The following is a 23,440-nucleotide window of genomic DNA, read 5'->3' as shown; positions in this document are numbered from 1 at the left end:
TTAAGTCATGATTTGTGATTGTAGAGAAATAATCTTTGTCAAAGGTGAAAAAACAACTAATGTTTGCTTAACAATAAATTTTGCTAAACAGCTCCAGGTCCAGAGGTTTCTGAAGTGGTCATAATGGTCAGTATCTGTTATAAATACAGTTGCCATCAGTATGTTGTAGCTGTCGGTCCTAGTTGATTAGTTTGAAAACTTTAAGATGGCAATTCAGGAACCTATTGGAGCCACGCCTTGGTTATACTCTGGAATCCTCTTTTTTCTCTTTTTGAGGGCCACACTTAGCACCTCCCACTGCCTCTGCCTCCCCACCACCCGGTGGTACTAATGGGATTGCTAGAATGAAAATAATCTAAGTTTAGACTTGGAAAATAAATGTGACACCTTGGCGCAGGCATCCAAAGCAATGCTCATTAGACTTGCTAGGGCAGTGGCCTTCCTTCTTGGATGAACTTTTAGGCCGAACCCCACATATGGAACAGATAAAACAAGCTTTGACCTGGTTGAACAGGAGATGAGTAGCCAGAACTCCTGGGCCCTAAGGTGGCCCCTGAGATCTTCCTGACAAACTTGAGCACCAGAGGAATGCCACTAGAAAGTTAGTGTTTTAAGTAATTTGGGCAAAATATGCAGCTAGAATTTTCTCATCTTTGAATCAATGGTATTGAATTGAATAAGTTGTATGGTTATTTCTACTTCCACCACTTTGTAGTTTTTAAATAGCTTAATTTTCCATTTTAGTTTGCCTGGCTATACAATTTAGGCGCCATGAGTTGGGATTGTTCATGTGTGCAGAAATGTATAGTTACTAAAGAAACATCTCAAACATTAAGTTTTAATATGAAATTGGCTAGGATAGTACTACTTAGGTTAATGGATTTACATGTCAAATATGGAAGCAAAAGTACTTATGCAGACCACATGTGATGCCCAAATCAAATGATTATAACCCTGCCAAGCTTGTTAGGCAAGGTCCCTCCCTTCACAGCATATGGCAGCTGTTGAGAGCTGTATAGGAAAAGGTATGCTTTAGTTTTAAGACCACCATTTTAAGGCATGATTAATTTTTATTCTGAAAGATATTCATAAGTCTTTAGCATTTGCTTTGTTCAACACAACTTAACTCAAGTTATTAACTTAATAATGCTATTTTTTAAATGAGGGTAAGTTTACTGTTTTCATTATAGAACTTACATTGAAATGTTAATGATTTATTCAATATTTCTTTTGAGGACTCTAGGAAAATATTTAAGGATTACTTTATTGTAAGTATTAGAAAATAACGTAGGTTTTACATTTTGAAGTTTAAGCTCAAACAGAAATGGCTTCCTGCTCTCCAATTCTTACTGTATCCATGGAGAATAAATATTAAACAGCTCTTTTCCAATTAAGATTACTATATCATCATGAATGGATTTCATATGGTGTTTGTTACTAGTTGTTCCCACAAAGAAGTTATATTGAAATTTGTGGTAGTGGGAACACCCTGGTATTTTAGAGTATCCTTTGCTTTGGAGGGGAAAGGAATACATTAGTGGTGAGAGCAGGAAATTTCACTCTGCGTAGATAGAGCAGTGACTCATAGGTGGCCACTGGGAGTTGCTGTCTGCTGGCTTAAAGGCGGGGGGTGTAAAGCACTGGGTAAACCCACTCCTGTCCTCTCCAAACTGCCAGAAGTTAGCTTCTCCTAACCTTGTAAAGAAGACAAGATTTGCCATTTTGTAGGAAGTATATCTTGCCTCCTTTTCCAGCAGCCACCTAGTAAAAATACAGATTGTTGGCTGTAATTACCCTGAAAAAGGAACAAGATCACTTGAGCCCGTTGTGTACCCACAAATAGAAAAGAGAGCCAGCTCAGTAACTTACTCTTTTTCTAAAAGAGGTATGTTGTAAAACTTGTCTCGAGCTCACTTGAAAGCTAATAATATCTCTGAGGGTAGTATCATTAGGAGACAGGTGTTTAAAAAATAGAAAATGGCAACCATTTGCTTCACTTGAGAAGATAAAATATGGAAGCACATCCAGATGTTTGGCTGATGTGAGATAATATTTCTTTTACTATGTTATTGATTGTGGGTCTCATAAAATTTATACATTTGTATTTGAGGATTTTGGATCTAGAGTTAGACACTAGAAACTTGTGGAAACCTGATGCTTTATTAATAGTCATAGGCATTTTCTTGTTGCTCTGCCACCTGAGGGCAGTTTAGACAGGAGAAAATGTGGTACAAGTCTCAAGGGCTTTATCTTCTAAAAATAGAAGAGCACAGAGTACTTATGTATGCTGTGGAAAAGCCTCATGATTTCAGGTGTGCATATACCTGCACAGACTGTGAGGACCGGAGATATGGTTGTCCTGTTCACGGTGGGAGATCAGGAGCGTAGCTGGTAATTCATCAAAACTAAGAAAGCCCCTAACAGATTGCCTGGTTCTGTGAATACATAGTCAGATGGCAGTGGCGAGGTGAGGTAGGTGGGAAAGTTCTGATTCCAGGCTTTTTCTGTCCCTGCCCATTGATTTTCTCCCTTTAGAATGGTTTAATAGGTTTATCTCTCCCTTTAAAACTTAAATTTATTTTAAATTTAATGCGAGTTTATGTTTACGTCACGAGAGGGAAAGGTAGCTGCATTAGAATACAGTCAGCCCTCTGTATCCACGGATTCTGCATCCACAGAATCAACCAACCACTGATCGAAAACAATATTTGCATTTGGAAGTCGGGCTGCTGTGTGCTTGGCACTGCACCATTTTTATAAGGGACTTGAGCATCAGTACCCCACAGATCCTGAGGGACGACTGTGCGTGCAGACTCTTCTACCCTCTTCTCTACTAAAATATTTGGCACGCCTTGTACTCTGTACTAAACCTTGTTGGCAGAGACAGTCAGTGGTGGCAGAAGCGTTTAAAGCAGAAGAGAAGGCTCTGCTAGTGCTATGCTTTGACTTAATTCCTTATAGTGAATTGGATTTATGTTTTATACTTTGAGTAATTATTTGGCCTGGCTTCATGCTGTTAGATTATGTTGATGCCTGCACATTAAAAAAAATATAGACTAGGGAATGGTTTTAAGTACTAGTAAATTATTTTGGGGCAAATATTTTCCTCAACTGCTTTTCTGCCTAGAAGCTTGTAAGTTAGGAGGAAAGTCATAAAGATGTAGGCTCTGGCCTGGCCGGGCGTGGCTCAGAGGTTGAGCATCCACTTAGGATCCGGGAAATCAAGGTTCGATTCCCGGTCCGGCACATGCCCGGGTTGCGGGCTCGATCCCTGGTGGGAGGCGTGCAGGAGGCGGCCAATCAATGACTCTCTCATCATTGATGTTTCTGTCTCTCCCTCTCCCTCCCTCTCTCTCTAAAATCAATAAAGATATGTATTTTTTTAAAAAGATGGAGGTTCTAGAATAATAAACTAAGCATTTTAGGTGGTAAAAACTTTAACTGCATTGTAATAAAAGATTCCTCTTTTATGACTGCGTTGCTTAGATGAAGTCATATAGTTTATATAAAGTACACATTTCCAAGTGTTGATGGAGTTTGCATTCTTTTCGCTGGAAAGTTATAAAGAGCATAATAAGCAGAAACTTTAGTCACCTAAAGCTTTGAATTCTGGCTCTGTTGCTTAGTAGCAATGAGATGGGAGCCTCACTTTCTCATCTGTCAAATAGGGATAATAAAACCAACTTCAGGGGAGGGATTCAGGGTTGTTTATGATAACAAATGAAAAGCACCGGACGCATTGAGGAAGGTCAGCAAAAGTTCCCTTTCTACTTCCCCTTTGCACGCATCGCATTATGTTTCATATTTGAATGTGATATAATCACCGATCATATCAGTGTGAGCGGTTCACGAAGCACATTCGCCAACATTCCTTTCCACACTCTGTACAAGGGAATATTATTCTTTAACTTGGTGGCAGATTATCTGCTGAATATTAAAGCCATTGCCATTTACTAAGCTCTCCAGTGTGTACAAGCATTTGTTCAAAAAGTGCGAAACACTAGGCAGGCCAGTGGGTTGCTGTTGCATGTCACATGCTTTGAAGGTGGTATTTTGTTTCTTGAAGTACCACAGTTGGCTTGTTGGAATGTGATTGGATAAGTGGCACCAGGCAATGACTTGTCATTATTATTAAGGTGTCACTGCTAGGTGGGCTAATGCTTGTGGGGCATGGCAGGGTTCTGAGCCTGGGGTCTTTGGGTTTTGACAGATGAAGGACACCTGGTCTCTGCCCTCCCCACCGCATCTCATGCTCTCTCCTAAGAGCCTGGGCGTCCCACCTGGGAAAGGACTGCTGCTCTCGGTTTGGGTGGCGGGAGTAATAGTGAGCACGTGGGATTCTTGTGGGCCAAGAGGAAGAAGGTCTTCATGTTTACAGTCAGTGCTGGGCTGTTTCCAAATAGTTCCTGGCACATAGTGGGTGAGCAGTGAGTCGACAGAAGGAATTTGGGCCTGAATGGGTGAAGTAAACTGTAGCACCTGTTTATTTTTTTATGTAATCAGGTTACTTTCTTCTAGGCTTGAGGAATTTCTACAAGGATTAGCTTCTCAATAAAGAATCTGCCCATGCCCTGTGTGTTCTTTTTTCTAAAGCTGTGCTAATACTCGTAGCCACCTGAGAAGTAAAATCACACTGCATTTTTATCCTTGCCTGTCTTCTGTCTTCTGTTCTGCATGTCAGTATTTACCTGCTAATAGGTTGAAATGGTCAGTTCTTAGAGATGATGAATGTCACAAATCTTTCTTTTCCAAATTTTGTCTCACTTGTGCTTTCAATTTCTGTTTTCTTTCTTTTTGCTAAATATGAAGTCTTCATTATTTAAAGGCATTGGCAGTCATCCAGGTCAAATGAGAGCTGGAGATGAAAAAATTTAAAAGTCCATAGCATCCTGTTCCTAATAATTTTTGTATTTACATACTTTTATTCCTTTTAGTCAGCTTAATTTTGTGTTTCCTTGCAATTCATCTCTTCATTCTTGCAATGACCTCATGTATTTGGAGCTCCCCGGGACTTTGCATTCATCACATCTACGCTCGAATGAACTCTGTCTCGGCTCCTCATCAGGTGCTGGTGTGGATTCTAGAAACGCAAATTAAGACTTTCAATGACCATTTCCAGAAAAGTTGCACATCACCTCTCCCTTACGCATTTTTTGGATAACGTTTAGAATTGGATCTTATTGGAAATCCAGTGTGTTTGTTCTCTAAAATTAGTCCTCAATAATGGGATCACTAATTTGGAATTTTATAACTAAATTTGGCCTTTACTGGAGAATCCAGACCGGCTTTTATATCACTGGTTGGTGATAAGCAGGACTCCAGGCAAGAATATTCTCTGCTATTGTACTCTGCCGTCTCCTGTACACTGTCATAATGGCTCCCTTCTGGTTGGCTGGGCTTTTTTTTTTTTCCTTCCTCTCTTTTTTCTCTTTTCTCTATTCCTACATTCCACTCCTCTCCCCTCTCTGCCTCTCCTCTCCTCCCTTCCCCTCCCTACCTCCCTTCCTCCCTCCCTTCCTTTCTTCCTTGGTGAAAGTTTGAAAACTTAAATATACGGGATGAAAAATGATCTGGAATCAATGAAAGTATGCTGTCAAATCACAACAGTTCCATTAAATGAGAACCACTTTTATTCTCTAAGACTTCAAGATATCAAGAAAATGTGCTTCACTTATCCCAGGTAGCAGGGTGTGTGGCTATAGGACGGTGTCTGCACTTGGGTCCGATGACCTGATTGTAGATCGCACTTAAACTCTTGGACTGTCAGTGTTTTCCTCTGTTCAATAATACCTTACAAAATGACTGAAGGATTCAATGAATAAGTTTATATAAAGCACACAATAAGATCTCAAAAATATTAAATTATTTATTATCATAATTATTTAGTGGATTCGTAAAGCTGCATTTCAGTGCTTGATTTGATTTGTAATTCTACCTTTTGAAGAATTAAATGTCATGTAAAATTAAGAGACTGTCAGTATAAAACTATGTTGTTTTTAATCAGGTTGTTGAATGTATTGTTGAACTTATTTTGCATATTCACTGTTGTTTAAAAAGACCCTGGTTTGTTTAATTTGGTGATTTTAGTTAGAGTTGAGCTTCTCCCCGAAAGTAGAGCTGAAAATATAGCTTTTATTATTATTTTATTAATACAAAACAGTAAAAGAAAGTGAAAGGGGAAAAAGAGAACCATGGTGGATTTAAAGCCAAATTAATCCAACACTATGATTTTATTGTTTTTCTCTTTAGACCTTTTAGAGAAATCTCGAGTTGTTAAGCAGCCAAGGGGTGAAAGAAACTTCCATGTGTTCTATCAGCTGCTCTCTGGTGCCTCTGAAGAGCTCCTCAGTAAGTCCCTGTCTCTGTGTATTAATTTTTAAGTGTCACAGCATTTTCCAAAGCATTCTTTTTAAAAGTCTCTCATGTGCTTTTCCCTTCCTTCTTAAAATTTTCCATGACTGGTTGGAGTGAAGGATATGGTGTGTTTGCTTTGATTCTACCCCCGCATTTGTTTGGTGTATGGCCTTGTACTTCACTGGATACTGTGCCCCCGTCTTAGGTTGTTTACTAAAAGGGCTATGTGTTGGGGAAGGGGCTAATAATAAAGTAAAACAGTAAAATGGAATAAAGTAATTATTCCACTTGGGGAGAGGAAATTAACAGGGAGCAGTAGATGCATAAAATTGTTCAGTGAAGATTTAAAAATAGTGGAAGACATTTGCAACTGATACTAGAGTTAAAAATATCACCTGGATATTTTAGAGAATTAATTTAAGTGCATAAGTACAGTACCCAATAGCAATAGCCAAGTGATGTAAAGTTTTGAACAAGTAGTTCAGACTGAAAGAGTTTTGGCAAGTCAGCAACACCTGGGGGAAAATCATCCTCACTAATAATCAGCAAAGGACATTAAAACAACTCTGAAGTGTCCACTATACATATACTAGGGAAAGTTATTTAAAAGGATCAAGCTGCCAGAGTTGTCAGGCAGTGGCCTACTTAGAGCTTGTGGATATCACTTCAAAGGGAGGACTTCTTCCTGGGTGGTTAATTAGCAACCCAAAATAAGCCGTAAAATGATCAGTGCCTACTGCCCAGGCGCACTATTTTTAGGAACATATCCCAGTGAAATAATTCAAAGGAACCCCCAAAACATTGTCTTTGAAGACATCCATCTCTGCCCTATATTTATTATTATAAACTGGTGAGAACCCAAATGTCCAATGGTAGGGGAATCACTAGCAAGTATAATGTTATAATGAAGTATTTCATTGAAGATATTTTATATTATAAAAACATGGAAAGGGCCTTACCCATTAAGAATAAATGTAAAAAAGCAAAGGTTGAAATAGGAACAACAATGATAAAACATGATTTTAGAAAAATGCTATTATATGTATTTGGTATCAATTTTTGTTCTGTTGTAATACAGAATGTGAAAGTCATTTTATCTGAAGGGATAAAGGAATCAAGTATTAAAGATGATTTGAGTATTGAAGTAGCTTATCAATTTGTGTGTGTGATTCATTAGATAAACTTAAACTCGAGCGGGATTTCAGCAGATACAACTACTTGAGCCTGGACTCTGCCACAGTTAATGGAGTGGATGATGCGGCACACTTCAGAACTGTTAGGGTAAGGTAATCTTTTTATTGCTCTCTAAAATGGGTAACACTGTATTGCTCAGTTGAAATTGGTAACAAATCTGAGTTTTCTTTAATGTGTAACTCATGCTCCCTAAAGTTTTAGAATTATGCAAGAATTTATTGTATTTTTATTAGTTTGATCTTTTTACTAGCTCAAAAGTCATACAATATTGTGAAGGCCATGCTTTATTGGAGCATGCAGTTTTACAATTTGTCAAAAGGAACTCTCTTATATTATTTTGGGTTTGATTCTTTTAAAGTTGTACTGAAATTCTGAGTGTTTTCATAACCAAAGCTCAGTAGTTCATTTTCAAGTGTGAAAACTTGACTTAATCGTGTTAAGTCAAAACTATTTTTGAGACAGAAATTTATGTTTTTATACCATTTTTTAATAAATCGGAATGATTAGCATTTAGAAAAATTAATTTATATCCTATGTTTTATGTTCATGTGGCACTTTGAAAATTACTCCTATTAGGACATGATATTGTAATTGATACTTACTTCCAAATGGTAGGGAGGAGGGGAAAAGGGGAGATTATAGGGGAAACTAGATTGGCATTAGTTTTTGGGGGTGAGTGAAAATGACTTGGGATTCTTTGCTTGCTCTCTCTACTTTTGTATATGTTTGAAATTCTGGGTTGCCTAGTCATACAGACAGACAACAAATAAGCCAGGCTCTTCTGAAAAAGAAAACATTTCTTAGAGTATGTCATTTTTAAAAATTGTGGACATCCTCATATGGGAGGCCTGTTGATTCCATTTTGAGACTTGAGTTTTAGACCAGCTCTCTAATTTGCCTGGCAAATCATTAGCACTCAATAAAAATTTTTGACTAAAAAATGAATGTTACTTATTACCCACAGTGCCTTGGATCAGGTTTATAAACTTCATCTTTGCAAACCACAGTTTTTCTCATATGGAAAATAAATGAAGACTTTTTTTTGGTAGGGGGTTATGAAAACTTTTTGTTTTTCTTTCTAGCAGTAGAGCCCCAGTATAAAAAAAATATATATGTATATATCTTTTTATATACACACATACAAACTGGGGGTGGGAGCCCAAGGCTCACCTCTCGGCCTCTTCTGTCTTTCCCCTTACCCTCCTCCCTTTGCCACAGCACATGAGGTACCCTAGGGCTCCCAGAGCCACAATTTGAAATCGTTGAACAGGGTAAAGCCCCACATGGGTGCTCTGTCAGGTTTGTTAATAGGTTTGCATTTTGGAAAGTTTATTCTGGGGCACTTTGTCTTTTTGTTGTTGCTGTTTTTGTTATTTCAGAAACAAATCTATTTCATTAAAAATAATAATAGAGAACTACAGAAAGAAAACAGGTGTTTTTTCCCCCCCAGAATGCCATGCAGATTGTGGGTTTTATGGATCATGAGGCCGAGTCTGTCTTGGAGGTGGTAGCAGCGGTGTTAAAACTGGGGAACATCGAGTTCAAGCCTGAATCTCGAGTGAACGGTTTAGATGAAAGCAAAATCAAAGATAAAAATGGTAAGTCAGTGGAGAACCAACTTTGTTTAGCAAGCTGGTTTTGAATTTCTGTCCACAGTTTTTCATCTAGAAAGTAAAACTTGCTTTTGATTGGTTTGAAAAAGCTTTCTAGTGAAACTGAGCAGAAATATAACTACAGCTAAGTTTTAAGTCTTGATTTATACATTCTATACTGTTTGGTTTGGATGTGATTTAGAAAGAACACCCTAAGCCTTGAAAATGATTATTAGCAGCACATATACAGTCACTTTTTGTGTTTGTTCCCCCCAACAGAGCTAAAAGAAATTTGTGAGTTGACTGGTATCGATCAGTCGGTTCTAGAGCGAGCGTTTAGTTTCCGAACAGTTGAGGCCAAGCAGGAGAAAGTTTCAACTACACTGAATGTGGCTCAGGTGGGTGAAACATAATGCCTGGAAATGAGTTTTAAAAAGCGTTTGATATTTTTATATAAGTGGAAACAAATTTTATTTTGCAGGCTGTTACCTTAACTGACATACTGTATTCCAGGCACCATTCTAGGCACTGGGTGCACAGTAGTAAACTAAACAGATAAAGATCCCTGTCCTCATGGGGCTTAAAATTTTGGCAGGAAGAGCCAAACAGGAACCAGTAAACCTAGAAAATAAATTTGTATAGTAAGCCAGCAGGTTGTGAGTACAGCACACAAAGAACAGAAGTAGAGCAGAGTGAGGGAGAGCCGTAGTCATGGAGGTCAGGAAGTTGGGCCTGAATGAGGTGGGACATGACTAGAGAGGTTTTGAGCATGAGTGATATGATCTGCCTTGTACTTCAGAGGGTCATTCTGGCAGCAATGTGGGGAGCAGAGGGTAGGGGAAAGAGGAATAAAATAAAAGTAGGGTGTCTTAGCCAACTCGGGCTGCTATAACAGTATACCATAGATTGGATGGCTTACACAGAAAACATTTATTTCTCACAGTTCTGGAGGCTAGAAGTCTGAGGTCAGGGTGCCAGCATGTTTGGGTTCTTGGTAAGTGCCCTCTTCCTGGTTTACAGATGGCCACCTTTTTGCTTTATCTTTTTAACATGGTAGAGAGAGAGAGAGAAGGAATTGTGAATATGAGCTTGTGCACAGTGTGGTGCCTTATCCCCTTGTGGGCACCAGTCCTGTCATGGGAGTTTCACTCTCATGACCACATCTAAACCTAATTGCCTCCTGAAGGCCTCCACCTCCACATACCATCACGTTGGGGATTGGGGCTTCAACATACGGATTTGTGGGGCACACAAATGTTAAATTCATAGCACTGGGGAGCTTTGAGGTGTATTGAACCCAGAGATGAAGGTGGCTTGAGCTGGGTGGTAGCAAGAGAGTGAGAAATGGTCACATCTGGATATATTTTGAAGGTAGAGCCAATAAAATTTGTTGCTGACTTGTTACGTGGTGTGAGACAGAGAGAAGTCAGGGATGACTCCCAACATTTTTGGCCCAAGCAACTAGAAACACGGAATTGCTGTTACTGATTTAGTGAGAGAAGCCAGCTTGTGGTCAAATGGCCAAATTGGCCTTTCTGCCTTCCTTATTGTACCCACTCCATCCTTGACAGTGAGGCCAATGAAGTCTTTCTGAGTTCCTCATCACTTCTCTCCTTTGGTTCAAGTTAAACGGATGGATGGATGGCTGCATTCATGTATATCTAGGCAGCTTCTGGAGCCCCTTTCAACGTAAACTTTTTGTTCTATGGCATAGACATTTTCCCACCAGTCAGGGCTGATCTAGTCTAGAATTAAATGACAAATTGAGGACTTTTCCCACTCAGGCCTACTTTGTCCAACTATATTTCCCTCTTCGTGTGTAGCCTCAAGCATCTGTAAGACAGTAGAGTGGAGTTAGTCTTTTTCTCTGCTGCTCGGAAATAGTCTTTTCTGCTAACCAAGAAATCCTACACCTCTTTTGCTTTCTTTCAGTGTTTATTTCTTATTTTAGTGAGCTGTTTGGCTATGGAAAATCCAATATAACATTATATATATATGTAAGGTTGGTTTGTAACAATCCTTTTCTGACTATAACTGGTGTGTGTCCTTCCTAAATTACTGTTTCCACCATCCTGTCTGTCCATGCCAACCTTACTAATTCAAAGTCAGATGGTGAGTGACTGACTTAATCAAGAAAATGTGTTGAGAGCCTGCTCAGCACAGTCCCCATGTAGCCCATCAGTGAGGATATAAGGGATTAAGGAAGACTTCATGGAGATGGTGTCTGAGCCAGTCGTGAAGGGTTTAGATGTATAAAGAATGGGTGAAAGGGCATTTCAAAAGGAAAACAATGAGGAAAGCCAGGTTTGGACTACCTGTCAGGAAATGGATTGATCAGGTTTGGCTGTAGTGTTAGATACTGGAAGAGAATTCAGAGCAGAATGGCTGGAAAGGGTAAGTGTGGAGTGAGAGAGTAGAGAATCTACTCCAGTAGTGTTCAACCTTGCGTGTGCATCAGAATCACCTGGAGGGTTGGTAAACACCCTTTGCAGGCTGTGATTCCGTCGATCTGAGGTAGGACAGAAGAATTTGCATTTCTGACAAGTTTCCAGTTGATGCTTCTGCTGCTGGTCCAGGAACCACCTTTTGAGAACCACTGTATGGAAGCTCACACTGAGTAGATGTTTTCAGTAGCCAGAGCGGGGGGCCGTTGGGTATATAGTGATGTGATGAGAAAACCTCTGTTGTTTAAGAAAGCCCATTAGAAATATCCATATGTGACATTTACAGGGTTATATTTTGTTCTGTTTTTATTGAGTTTTACTCTGACGTTTGAATCATTCTTTACAGAAACAAGAGCTGGGCGCCTTTCACTTTGCGAGCTTGAGTCCCCTTGCATTGCTGTGTAAAGCTTTTCTGCACTCCTCTGACCTTTGGCATACAAGAATTGGCTTAGACCCTTATTATTCAGCTTAGTCAAGTGTTGGTTTTTTCCAATGTAGGTAGGGGTCAGAGTATTTGTTTCTACTGCTCTTACTGCCTCCAAAGTTTTGATTTCAGTGAGAAGTGACTTGTTTTATTAACTTTTCCTCATAGCTTCAATTCTTGGGCCCCATTGTCATCTTTATTGCCTTATGCCTCATTTTCCCCAAGGCATTTAGATCTTTCCTTAGATGTGGGGATTAATATTGAAATAATGTAAACTGAAGACAGAGTTATCATTCAGCTTCTGTCACATGCTCTCTGCTTGACTTCCAAGGCCTTGTGTAAACCGACCCTACACAGCTTATCTCAGCTTATTCCCTGCTATTTCTTAAATGCCACACTTATTTTCACCTGATGCTTTTGTTCCTGCTTGTCCCACACTCCACACACCACTGCTCATTCCTAATAGTCCAGCTCTCCAGGGAGCCCTCCTTGATCACAGCGGACCCACGATTCTCCCTTCTCTCCACTCCTTTCTCCTGGAGTTCGGCACGGCCCTCTGATTGTTTTTGCTCGTGCTGCTCTGATCTCCCCAGCTTCTCTGTAAGCTCCTGGAGGGTGGCCCATATTTCCATGCATCTGTGTCTCCACCTTGCCTCACATGCACTGTCCTGGGCCACTCCTGATGTGGGTCACTTCTGGTGCAGGTTCCACCTGCAAGTTCTTCAGTGAGCTTCACACAAGTGCAGAAATGCGTAGTCTGTTCATATATGCCGAGAGCTGAGATGCTGAATCAGCACACGGTGTGTCCCCTCGTTTCTACACACCTTACTAGTGACCCTTAAATGGGACTAACTGTCCTGCACTGACTTGGGAGGATGTTAATGTGGAGATTACATGGCATGAATCAGGCTCCAGAAGTGCCGGGTGGCAAACATGCAGCCCCTGGGGGCTCAGTATGGCTCAGTAGGCATGCTTTATTTGAATAAAGGGTAGTTTTCTCCTTTATTTTGGTTTGTTTTTTGGGGAGGGTTTTGCTTGCTTTTTGAACTTTGAAATACATTTCGAGTGCCTTTAGCCTGGAATGCATCCTCCAGCCCCTGCTGATCCACTACTTCCTGTTCATTTCTATCACATAGTCTCTGGAAGCATTTAAGTTTGAGACTCCTGGAATAAATATTTGCTTGAAGGAAGCAAAGAAGATTCATTAAAGCAGTTTACCAGAATAAGTTGTCACTATGCAGCTGCATATCGGAATGGTGGTTTTTTGGAAGCAGGTAGCTAGCATACAACCTAAAAAAACTGGATGGCATTGCAGTGAAGAATGACCTGTTTACAAATTTGTATAGTATTTTGAGGTTATGTGGTGTTTTGAGATAACTGGAATTTATTAAGAACAAAGGAGAAAGAATTAAAGAATTATATAGGCTCAGGAGGTAGTAATGGAGAAAGGATAATTCAAAAATCATAATAGAAATACATCTGTAGACTTACTGTGTGTCACGCACTGTTCTAGGCACTTACCTTTTTTAAGAAAGTAAAAACTAGAAGAGAAGGGATTGCATTTTACAGGCATTTTCTGCTATCATCCCCACCCCCACCCCAGCTTTGTGCATTTGTGGTTTTTTTTATTATTATTATTATTATTATTATTTATTTTTTTTTTTTTGCCAACTTCTAGGTAGGTTTTCTTTAACCCTGATTGGAATAGCTGCCTGAGACTTAGGGAGGAAGGTTTGGGATTAGCAGGGAAATGTAAGATAGAGGGAAAAGGTGTTTCTTTTTCAGCTGCAATATGTTTACAGGGATGTGAATATATTACTAAAGTTGTTACAGTTCAATTAGGAGGCAGTGTGGAAAAGAAATTTCCATATAACCTAATAAATTATGTTCTTCACAATAAAAATGTAATGGTTTACTTAACAGTAATACCCAACTTCTTACGAAATACAGTGAAGTGCACAGACTGGGCCGGAGTATTGGAGAGCAGCAGCAGAACCCCTGGCTCTCCTCTCCTGAGGCTCTGGCGCCCATCTCTAGGCCTTCCTTAAATAAATTTGAAATAAAAGAGCTTCAAATATATTTTTTAAATCTTAGTTTATTGAAGTTAAGCTTTGTGGTAGTCGTGGGCATTGAGGTTTTTTTTCTTTTTCTTTTTAATAGGCTTATTACGCCCGTGATGCTCTGGCTAAAAACCTCTACAGCAGGTTGTTTTCATGGCTGGTAAATCGAATCAATGAAAGCATTAAGGTACTGAACCTCTGTAACCAAATAAATCAATTGTAATCAATGGTATTTGGAGTATAAACATTAAGCTAAAGATATTTTAATTTTGTAATCAGATTATTGGTTACCACTTAAAAGATTGTTCCTTGTAAAGAATGTACCTTGTATAGGATTGAAATCGGTCAGGGGTTCTGTTTTGTTTTCCACATTATAAGAAATCTCACCAGTAAATAGTCTAATGGTCTTTGCAGAGTTACTCTGAGAGTCAGCATCCCAAGTCCTGGCTCATCTGCTAACTAGTTGTACACACTGCCTGAAAGGTCACTTGGCCACTCTAACGACTGATGTTCTTCAATAAAACGAGGGTATTGGGCTAGGTGATTTTTGAAAGACTGTACCTGTTGTAAGATTCAGTGATCCTTTTTTATAATTAAGCATCACTAATGCCTTCTTTAAATAAGTCATCTATTATTAAAATTTCTGAAAGACTCCATACCAATATCTTATCTCAGACATTTTAAAAAAACTTAAATTACAGTTATTCTAGTTATGAAACACAATTAACTTGTAATATATATTTATGTTCTTTGGTATGCTTTTAGTGTTATTTTTCATGCCTAAATTAACCCTTTAATTTGAAACTTTTGAAGGCACAGACAAAAGTGAGAAAGAAGGTCATGGGTGTTTTGGACATTTATGGCTTTGAAATTTTTGAGGTAAGCTTTTTTCTATTATTTTGTATTATATTTATTAATGTAGAACAGTTGGAAATTAAATATTCCATAGACGTTATTTAATGTAGTTAATATAACTTTGAATCTACCAATTACCTCTGTGCAGATGTAACAGAACGTGTGTGTGTTTGTGTGTGTTTTGAATGCTAAGAGCCAGCATTTTGGAGACATTGCTATTTAAAACAGAACTTCTTGTATTAATACTTGACTTTTGAAATTGCCAATTCAAAATTCTTACCGGGAAATTTCCAGCAAGGTGTACAGACATTATGCCTGTAGTCATTCATTTATTTGTAGGTTGTTTGGAGAGTGAGGAAAGGTGGTGCCGTGAGAAGAGTCAGGAATGGGACAGCTGAATACTGGCCATAGCCTGTCCAGCTCTGGCTACTTTATCTCTGTGGGCCTCACACAGAGAGGGTCTGGGGACGATTTATTGGGTCTCATCCTGCTATGATCTTACAGTATGAATTCTGCTGCAAAGGTTGAAATAATTTCTGCTGAAGTTTGTAATGAATTTTTTAAAAAGATTCTATGCTTACTACAAATTTAAACATTTTATACTACATTAGAATTTTCTGTTAACCCCCTTGTTAACTTTGACTTTGAGAAGGCACTTTAGGTCTTTCTGGGAAACTTATTCTCACTTTTAGGAGTAGTATTTTAGATTGGCTCAGGAAAGTGTCAAATAGGTAGGCTCTTTTAATTCTCCCCCACAGGTAATGATTTGTGGATTCCTCTGTCCAGAATGACCACCCGAAGATTTTACATGTTCCAAATTATCAGCTTCACAGAATCACAGAGAAAACAATGAAACCATTCCCTACAGCTAAACCAGGCCTTTCTAGCAAATGCCTTGTTCTTATAATACTCATTTTTGTGGTCATGCACTCTCCCTATTTAATAACTAGTGGTAAATAATTATGAGGGCTGACCGTATCCAAGCACCATGGTGTTATGTGTGTTACCTGAAGTAATTTTCACAGCAGAAGTAGCTGCTATTATTATTCCCATTTTACAGATGAGGAAGTGAGGTTCTGAAGGTCAAGTAACTCCCCCAAGGTTACGTGGCTACCAAGTGGCGGACTCAGGACCTAAACCCCAGGCCTCCTAATAAAATAATAAAAGTTCTCCTATAGGCCCTTCCCCTCACTTTTCTCCCCAAACTCACAGGGTCCTCAATATCTGGAAATAAGGGAGGAAAACCCAAATATTGTGATAAGCCTCTGACTCCCTCTGATTCTGTGCCGTTGTCATCTCTCCAGGCTCCTCGACAGCACCCCTCTCCCTCCCCGAGTTCGCCTGTAGGCTGGCGGCAGAGCTAGCACACTTGCGCTGTGCGCTGGCTGCCATCTCTCACGCTAAGTCCAGAACACTGCCCTTCAGCACAATGCCTGCTGCTTCTGCTCATGCCCCTTTAGCAGACTCTGCAAAGGAAAGCCTCTGGCCCCTCAGTAAGAGAGAAGAAGGTGAAATTTGTGAGTTTGCAGGATTACTTGCATATACTCAGAAGTCACTGTGCTGAAATTAATCTCTTTCTAGAAAGACTTCAGGTTACTGACACTAAGTGGGCAGCATGTCAGAGTCATTCTCTGCAGTTGGCAGGGAAAAGATTTCTCACCTGGCACACTGCTGATCTAAATTTAGATGGCTTCAGAATCGGGCAAAAGCAGAGCTCTCACTAGAAACTTGGAAGAAAAAAATGTATCCAATGATGTTTCTAAAATCAAAGAAACTGATTTTATGTTGTTTTCGTTTTGCCAGAAATAAAAGGATCAGGTGTATTATCCTTAAGCCAATGGACAGGTGCTTAATGTCGTGTCTCAGTACATGAATTTTTTAAATAAGGTAATAGGGTTATGATAGGACATTGGCTTGGTTTCATCTTTAATGTGGCCTGAGTTCTAACTGCTATGGGAAAAGAGACCCTCACAGCACTCAGGGAACTAAGTTATGCCTCATGAGCAACTTTGGCCATGGGTAAGTGAGGGAGTCATTTCTCAAGTATTTATTTAGTGCCTAATAGAAGCCGGATTCCAGTGGTGAACAATACAGAACTGTTCCTTTCTGCATGGAGCTTACGGCCTTAGCCCTAAGATTGAGGGTCTGTGGCTGAGGGCACAGCCTGTCTGGGACGAGAGTCTGATCAGGAAGCTTATTACTTTTTTTTCTCTCTGATCCTCACCCAAGGATATGTTTTTGTTGTTTGTTTGTTTTTAGTGATTTTAGAGAGAGAGGAAGGGGGAGGGAGAAAAAGAGACAGGAACATTGATGTGAGAAAGAAACATCTATTGGTGTCCTCCTGTACTTGCCCCGATCAGGGATGGAACCCACAAGCTTGGTGTGTGCCCTGACAGGGAATCAAATCCACAGCCTTTTGGTGTATGGGACAGCGCTCCACCCAACTGAGCCACCTGGCCAGAGCTGGATTACTTTTAAAAACTGTGTTTGCTACAGGCCTATCAGAACAGAACTTGGATGTTCTAGGTGGAAACATCCTGTAACTTGGCATTGGGTGAAAGGCCCTTCAGCAATCCAAGAATATTTTTCACTTACAGTTAATTCAAGTTTTTCTCCAAGCCCATCTTCCTGAACAAAATTTACTACTGCAGGTTCTACCAGTGTTTTTCTCAGCACTAACACTGTGGGCTTTAGTTGATGAAAATGCCTGCATATGTTTCTAAATGGTCTCCTTCCTTCCTTCAGAGGAATACCCCAGTTCAGTAGCTCTCACACTTAGCTGTTAGAATCACCTGGGGAGCTTTTGAAAATGCAGATGCAGGCTGCACCCCAGACCAATCAAGCAGAACCTCTGGGGTGGGGCCCCCGCAGCAGTATTTTATAGTGCCCAGGTGATTCCAGTGTGCAGAGCTGAGGCCAAGGGCTCCTGTAAATAGGAGTCTCCAGAGTGAACTGTAAATTCCAGGCAGATGTGTTCTTGCTGTTTGACCTCTGCAGGAAATGCCCTTGGAAAACAGTCAGCCTCACATACAGTTCATCTTACCTCAACCTAATCTGTGCATAGTTCATCTTCCTAAAACCAAACAGGTTATGTTTTGTTCTTTTTAAACAGAAATTTCAGTCAAGGCCAAATCCAGCTAGCCAGCCATATGTCTTGTAGCAAATCTTATCATGGCCATGAAATCATTAGAAGCTAATTTTCCTTTTCCTTGCAGTAAATGTTTTGATTTTCCCCCCAGTTCCTTGAGAGAAGTAACATTTGTTTTTCATCATCATTCATTGTTCTCTCCATTTGCCTGTCTAAATCTTCTCAGATTAATCTTCTAAACATCTTGATTTTTTAAATGTTGCTATTTATTTTATAAATAAATTTAGTTTGGGGGAAGTCAGAATAAAGATTTGCTTGGGCACTTTTAAGTGCCCTTTGACACAGAATTAGGAAGCCTCTTTTCTTTTAATGTATGTATACCCCAGATGCCATCCTACATTTTCCTGGATTCTCAGCGAAATGAGAACACATGGGCATCAGGAAACCCATACGGTCGAACACTGGGAAGCCAGACAGTTAAGGACTTGACATACCACAAGCTGAAGTGCAAGGGCTGGAGCATGACTTAGGAAGGAGTACTCGCAACCCACTTCAGTTGCAAAAATGAAAATGTCTGTGATACTGTCTACATAAGTGGAAATAAACGGATAGAGTACAGAGAAAAGTCTGCCTCTGTCCAGTGAAAATTGACTTCAAGAGTGAAAGGTTCTGCAATTTAGAACACCCTGGGCATCTCTCTGAAAAATGGACAGTAAAAGTCCAGAAAATCCTTTTTTCTCATTCTGCCTCATGACCCCACTGACGGTTCCCATGAAAACGTTTTTCAGCTGAGCTGTGGAAACCTTTCATGCACTTTGGTCTTTCTCTAAGCGGAAGAGGGAAACTGATGCATAAAACCATGGGTTGATGACACATTATTTGACTGCGAACATTCCGGTACAGCTGGGTGAATAGCTCTGCCGTGCTGGCTGCATGTGATCTGAAGTCAGTTTGGGAAAAAGATTAGTGGAACATTGATACCAAACATAAAGTGAAGCGAATTAAAATTCATAGAGGAGCAAAGTCCAGCTATAAATCCCGGGAGAACATAAGTCCAATTTTGCAAAGGAAGAAAATTGGAATCCAAACACTCCAATTCTACACAATTTAGTTTGGATGTTCTTATAACTGAAAATATGGCCTTTGATCTATGAGAATTCTCGATCTCTACAAAATAATACCATTCTTTAAAATAAGGAAATTAAATTCAAAGCAATGTTGAACAATCTAAATTGATTCAACTTTTTTCTAAGTACTTGTCTGATAGGTATTAAAATAGGCAGATAGTTTAATGGGGAAATTAATGAATTGTTAGTGTCTTGTAGACCAAAGTAGGCCAGCAGTGGCTGAATATTGCACTTTTCATACAGTTGAGCTAGTTGCATGCAGACAAAGTGCTGGTTATGTTGAATCAGACATACCCTTTTCACCTTGCTCTTCTGAACCTCACTGAAAGTGGCCTGTGTATAATAAGGATCTGATAGGCTAGATGCAATGACTGTTTCAAATAAAACAATTGAAGAGTTGGGCAACAGTCAGTGTAGCCCGATAAGTTCATCTCATGATTAATAGGATTTCTTTCTTAAACTGTTTTAAAAAGAAAATTGATTCTGGCTACAGGCAACACCTTCTGTTCTAGTTTTCATCATTACTCTTGCTTTTACTTTTTAAATGAAGGCCTTTCTTAAAATATTTAAGAAGAGCACTATAATGCTGTGTGGTTTTTTTTGAAGAAAATTACCATATTTTAAAAAAAGTTATACTGTATTTAAAGGGAAGATTTCTAAAACTTATAGCTAGTCATTCAATTTTGTAATTGTCTGAAAAGAACAGTATTTATTGTTAAATGTTTTTCTCTTATGTTGAGAATTTTTTAAAACTTTACTTTTAATAAAAAGCAGTTCTTGATTTGGGGCCCATTGCTTGGCATTGTGATTTTTAAAATGGATTGTTAAGTACATTATGTTTTTTATAGGAACAATGTTATTATTACTGGGGACTGTCCCAAGGCTTTCCACCAAGTAAATCTTTGCTAGGACCAACAGCTCATTTTAAAGCAGTAATATAGCCTAACTCCTCCAAAACAGTGATATTACACTTAAAGTTCTATAACTTTTATATAAATGTACTGTTTTATATATTACACAGGAGACTTCATTGTTTGTAAAATATAGAACCCCTGCCCAACTCGATATATCCAAAATTTGACCTCAAATGAGAGTATTAAACTGTAAGAAATATTAATTAAATATGTAATTAATAGTAATTTTGCTTGAATGAGTCTTTGGTGTTTGTATTTGAACTGCCTTCCTATTTCCTACACATAATATTCACCTGCAAGATCCTTCCAGTCGCACCATCCTAATGACAGACGTGATAGTGCTGTCTCCTTTATTTTACATCTTCCTTTCAATATTTATTGTTTTTAAAGAGTACAAGGTTTCAATATCTGCCTTAAAGAGTATCAGGTACCATTAGCCTCCTCTCTTCCCGAGAATACTATAGTAACAGGCCAGTCTTTTTATCCATCTTTAAAAATCATCCCCAGTGGAAGGTCTATAACTGGTATTTGTGAGTATTAACTTAGTTATGAATGTATCCACTGGCAGTATGGTTTTCTGTTTTTCTAACATTGGAAGGGTGGACTCAAACTCTAGAATTCTTGAAAGACGCTCTATAGTTTAAAATTTGGGTATATTATATATTTCTAAAGATTAATCTCCAGTCTACACTTGGTAAATACAGCGTGAAACAGTATGGAGCCCCAGGGACCTTGCTGTGTACCTGTGTTTTCTGGAGCAGTCTAGTGAGGGGTGGTTTGTTCTGAGTTTCATTCAAGGGGATTGTATGGTGGAAAATTCTGGATGTAGTTATTTGAAGGTGCTGCCAAAAGCTTTAGTTTTATCTCTCAGTCTTTAGGAGTAAATGTGTGTTAGACAGTGGAGAAAAATTCCATGCATGGAGCATGGGCAGAAAACGAGAGCGAGGAGGTGAGTCATCCGTGGGAGCGAGCTCCGGCCCACTTCCCACTTGGAGACTTTGATTCATGAGGCTGACGTGGGACCGAGTGCCTGTCCCGCTCAGAGATTGCTGGCCACCCTCACAGTTCTTAAAAAAACAAATACGTCTCCCAGTATCAAGTTGCTTTGGGGCCTTCATATTCCTGTGATGCTCCCTAGACTGAGCTTAGCTATTTCGTGAGGGAAAACCTGGGGCTATTTAACGCCTGTGTAAATGAAGAATTGCTTTAGAGCAGTGCAAGTTTCAGCTAGATGAACTGTTGCCAGGCTGCTCCTTAATTTTCTGCAAATTATAAATTTTTGCAAGTTATTTTTAAGGGTTTGTGAAGTCCCATTTTCCCCCAAATTTGGACAATGTCAACAACTTAAACTTAGATCACAAGAAATAGGATTGCCTTCATTTTCAGCATTAATGATGGCCCTGGTGGCTCGTGACGTTTTGGAGGCTGTGAGGTGTGTTTGCAACAGATGTGGAGATATTTCTGTGGGGAACGAAGCTGGCTTCTGCCTTGACGATTGTGCTATCCTATTTTTGTTTTCATTCTTCAAGCAACAGGCTAGGTCAGAATCAAGTTGTTGTTCTTTGCCTGTCTCCAGAGCACTCTTGCTACCACCTTGTTAGTGTTTGAAGGGGAGACACGCACGTATAGCACGAGTGGGTTGCAGTGGTGGGAAAGGGAAGGTGCGCTCAGGATCTTGCTCACCCTTTTCACTCTTTTGGTGACCTGCCAACTGCCTCTGTCCCTGACTCTTTGGGTGGATGTGTTATGCACATTTTATTTTTCCTGGTAATTTAGAATTAGAAGCTTTAGATTCTAAAGCCTTAGGACTTCAAGCAACTCACCCAGTGTGTCGTCGTTTCAGTCAAACCGTTTTTACCCTGAGGAGGTCTCACCTAGCAGAACCACAATTCAGACACCATGTGTAGGTATTGTGGTCCTGCCTTTTGAATTGCTTGGACACGTGTCTCGATCTGAAGTGTTTATGCCAATCAGAAACATCGCCTTGAATGGTCAAATCTGTCATTTGCACCAATGAATAACTATCAATAAGTGTTTACTTTTAGAGGTTTATTGCAAATTAAGAACTGACTGCATTTTGTGTAATCTGTCCCTTTTTGCACCAGAATGCAGTAAGTATGAACTGTTTGCAGTGACGGTCTGTTGCATGCTCCTGTGTGAATAGCTTTTCCAGCTGTGTGAATTTGGCAGTAAATGGCCGTTGATTAACTGTGTGGATATGAAATAGAGAATTCATGCAGGAATTTTAAAAAATTGAGGGCAAAGTTAGTTTAGCTCTAACTTGCTCTTTGTGTTGCAATTGTGAAGCTTTGCCTCTGGTTTCTAATCCGCAGTGTGTGTATTTCATAGTCCTGCTCTTGAATGTACTTTAAGCTGTACATAGCCACCTACTGTGTCTAAAAATACTGTTGCCCTCCCCTCCCTTCTCATTAGTTGCCAATTGAAGATTTAGCATATTTTAAAAAAAAAATAGTTCTGTGGGCACAGACTTAAATTACTAGAAAGGATTTATCCCATGAATTTGTTTTCTAAAAGACAAAAACAAAGATCTGCTCATATAAACCATTAAAATATTAATTTTATTTATAATTTTTCATTTTGTGGTAGTAGCATAGGTTTTACCAGACCATGAAAAGCAGACTTTCCCATGTATTAAATGGCCTTCTACTGATTATAATAGTAGTAATAATAATACATCTCTATGAGATTGCAGCTTCTAATCAAAATTGTTAACTTCTGAGGGTTGGAGCAATGGCTTTTAAAATATTTTATGTGAAAATGAGTACTGGGGAATGCCTTTGTGTCTAAGACTATATTTGTTGAAAATACTGAACATAAATGTGTGACCTTTATAACCTTCAGGATTTAAAAAAACACCCTTATTCTTGACTACATTTAACATGAAAATATCATCAGTGATACTGTGTATGTGTCATTTATGGTTTAGAGTAAAAATTTCCCCTCATTAGTTAATTCATCACTGGTGATTAGAAGTCCTTCGCTGACTTCCTGGAAAGAATGTGGTCATTTGCTGCTTTGTTCGTATCATTTTAAAATTTGTCCTAGGTGGACCAACAAGTTTCAAAAAACTCTATGGCTTCTTTGCATTTATTGTTTATGGAGCGATTCAAAGGCCAGTAATTCTGTGTATTCAGAGGAAGGGGTGAGCTTTAGTTCTGCTATTACTCACCGCAGACCCTCATAGCTCATTCATTAGTCCAGGGCTAGCCAACTCAGTGGGAGAAGAGTCAGGCTTATCACTGGTGGACTCATACCAGCCTTTGCTCCCAGTGCCACCATATCTTTCTCTCTGCAAAGAGGAGGGATAGAGTTGAAAATAACTAATTTTATTACCAGATTTACCTCTTCCTGGACCATGTGTATTGTT

At 39.3% G+C, this 23,440-nt stretch overlaps 1 protein-coding gene across 1 annotated transcript in view; it reads left to right on the top strand.

Annotated features, from left to right (window-relative positions):
• MYO1B (myosin IB) overlaps nt 1-23,440 on the top strand; it is a 150,340-nt gene that overhangs the window by 88,811 nt on the left and 38,089 nt on the right. The window contains exons 8-13 of the mRNA XM_087819692.1: nt 6,250-6,348; nt 7,532-7,635; nt 8,999-9,146; nt 9,420-9,538; nt 14,169-14,255; nt 14,882-14,947. Of these exons, the coding sequence (XP_087675818.1) occupies nt 6,250-6,348; nt 7,532-7,635; nt 8,999-9,146; nt 9,420-9,538; nt 14,169-14,255; nt 14,882-14,947 (623 nt within the window). The remainder of the gene's footprint in view (nt 1-6,249; nt 6,349-7,531; nt 7,636-8,998; nt 9,147-9,419; nt 9,539-14,168; nt 14,256-14,881; nt 14,948-23,440) is intronic.

Source organism: Miniopterus natalensis, chromosome 8, assembly GCF_054644295.1.
Source record: "Miniopterus natalensis isolate mMinNat1 chromosome 8, mMinNat1.hap1, whole genome shotgun sequence".
Classification (NCBI taxonomy): Eukaryota; Metazoa; Chordata; class Mammalia; order Chiroptera; family Miniopteridae; genus Miniopterus; species Miniopterus natalensis.
This window is presented reverse-complemented; position numbering and strand designations above follow the sequence as displayed.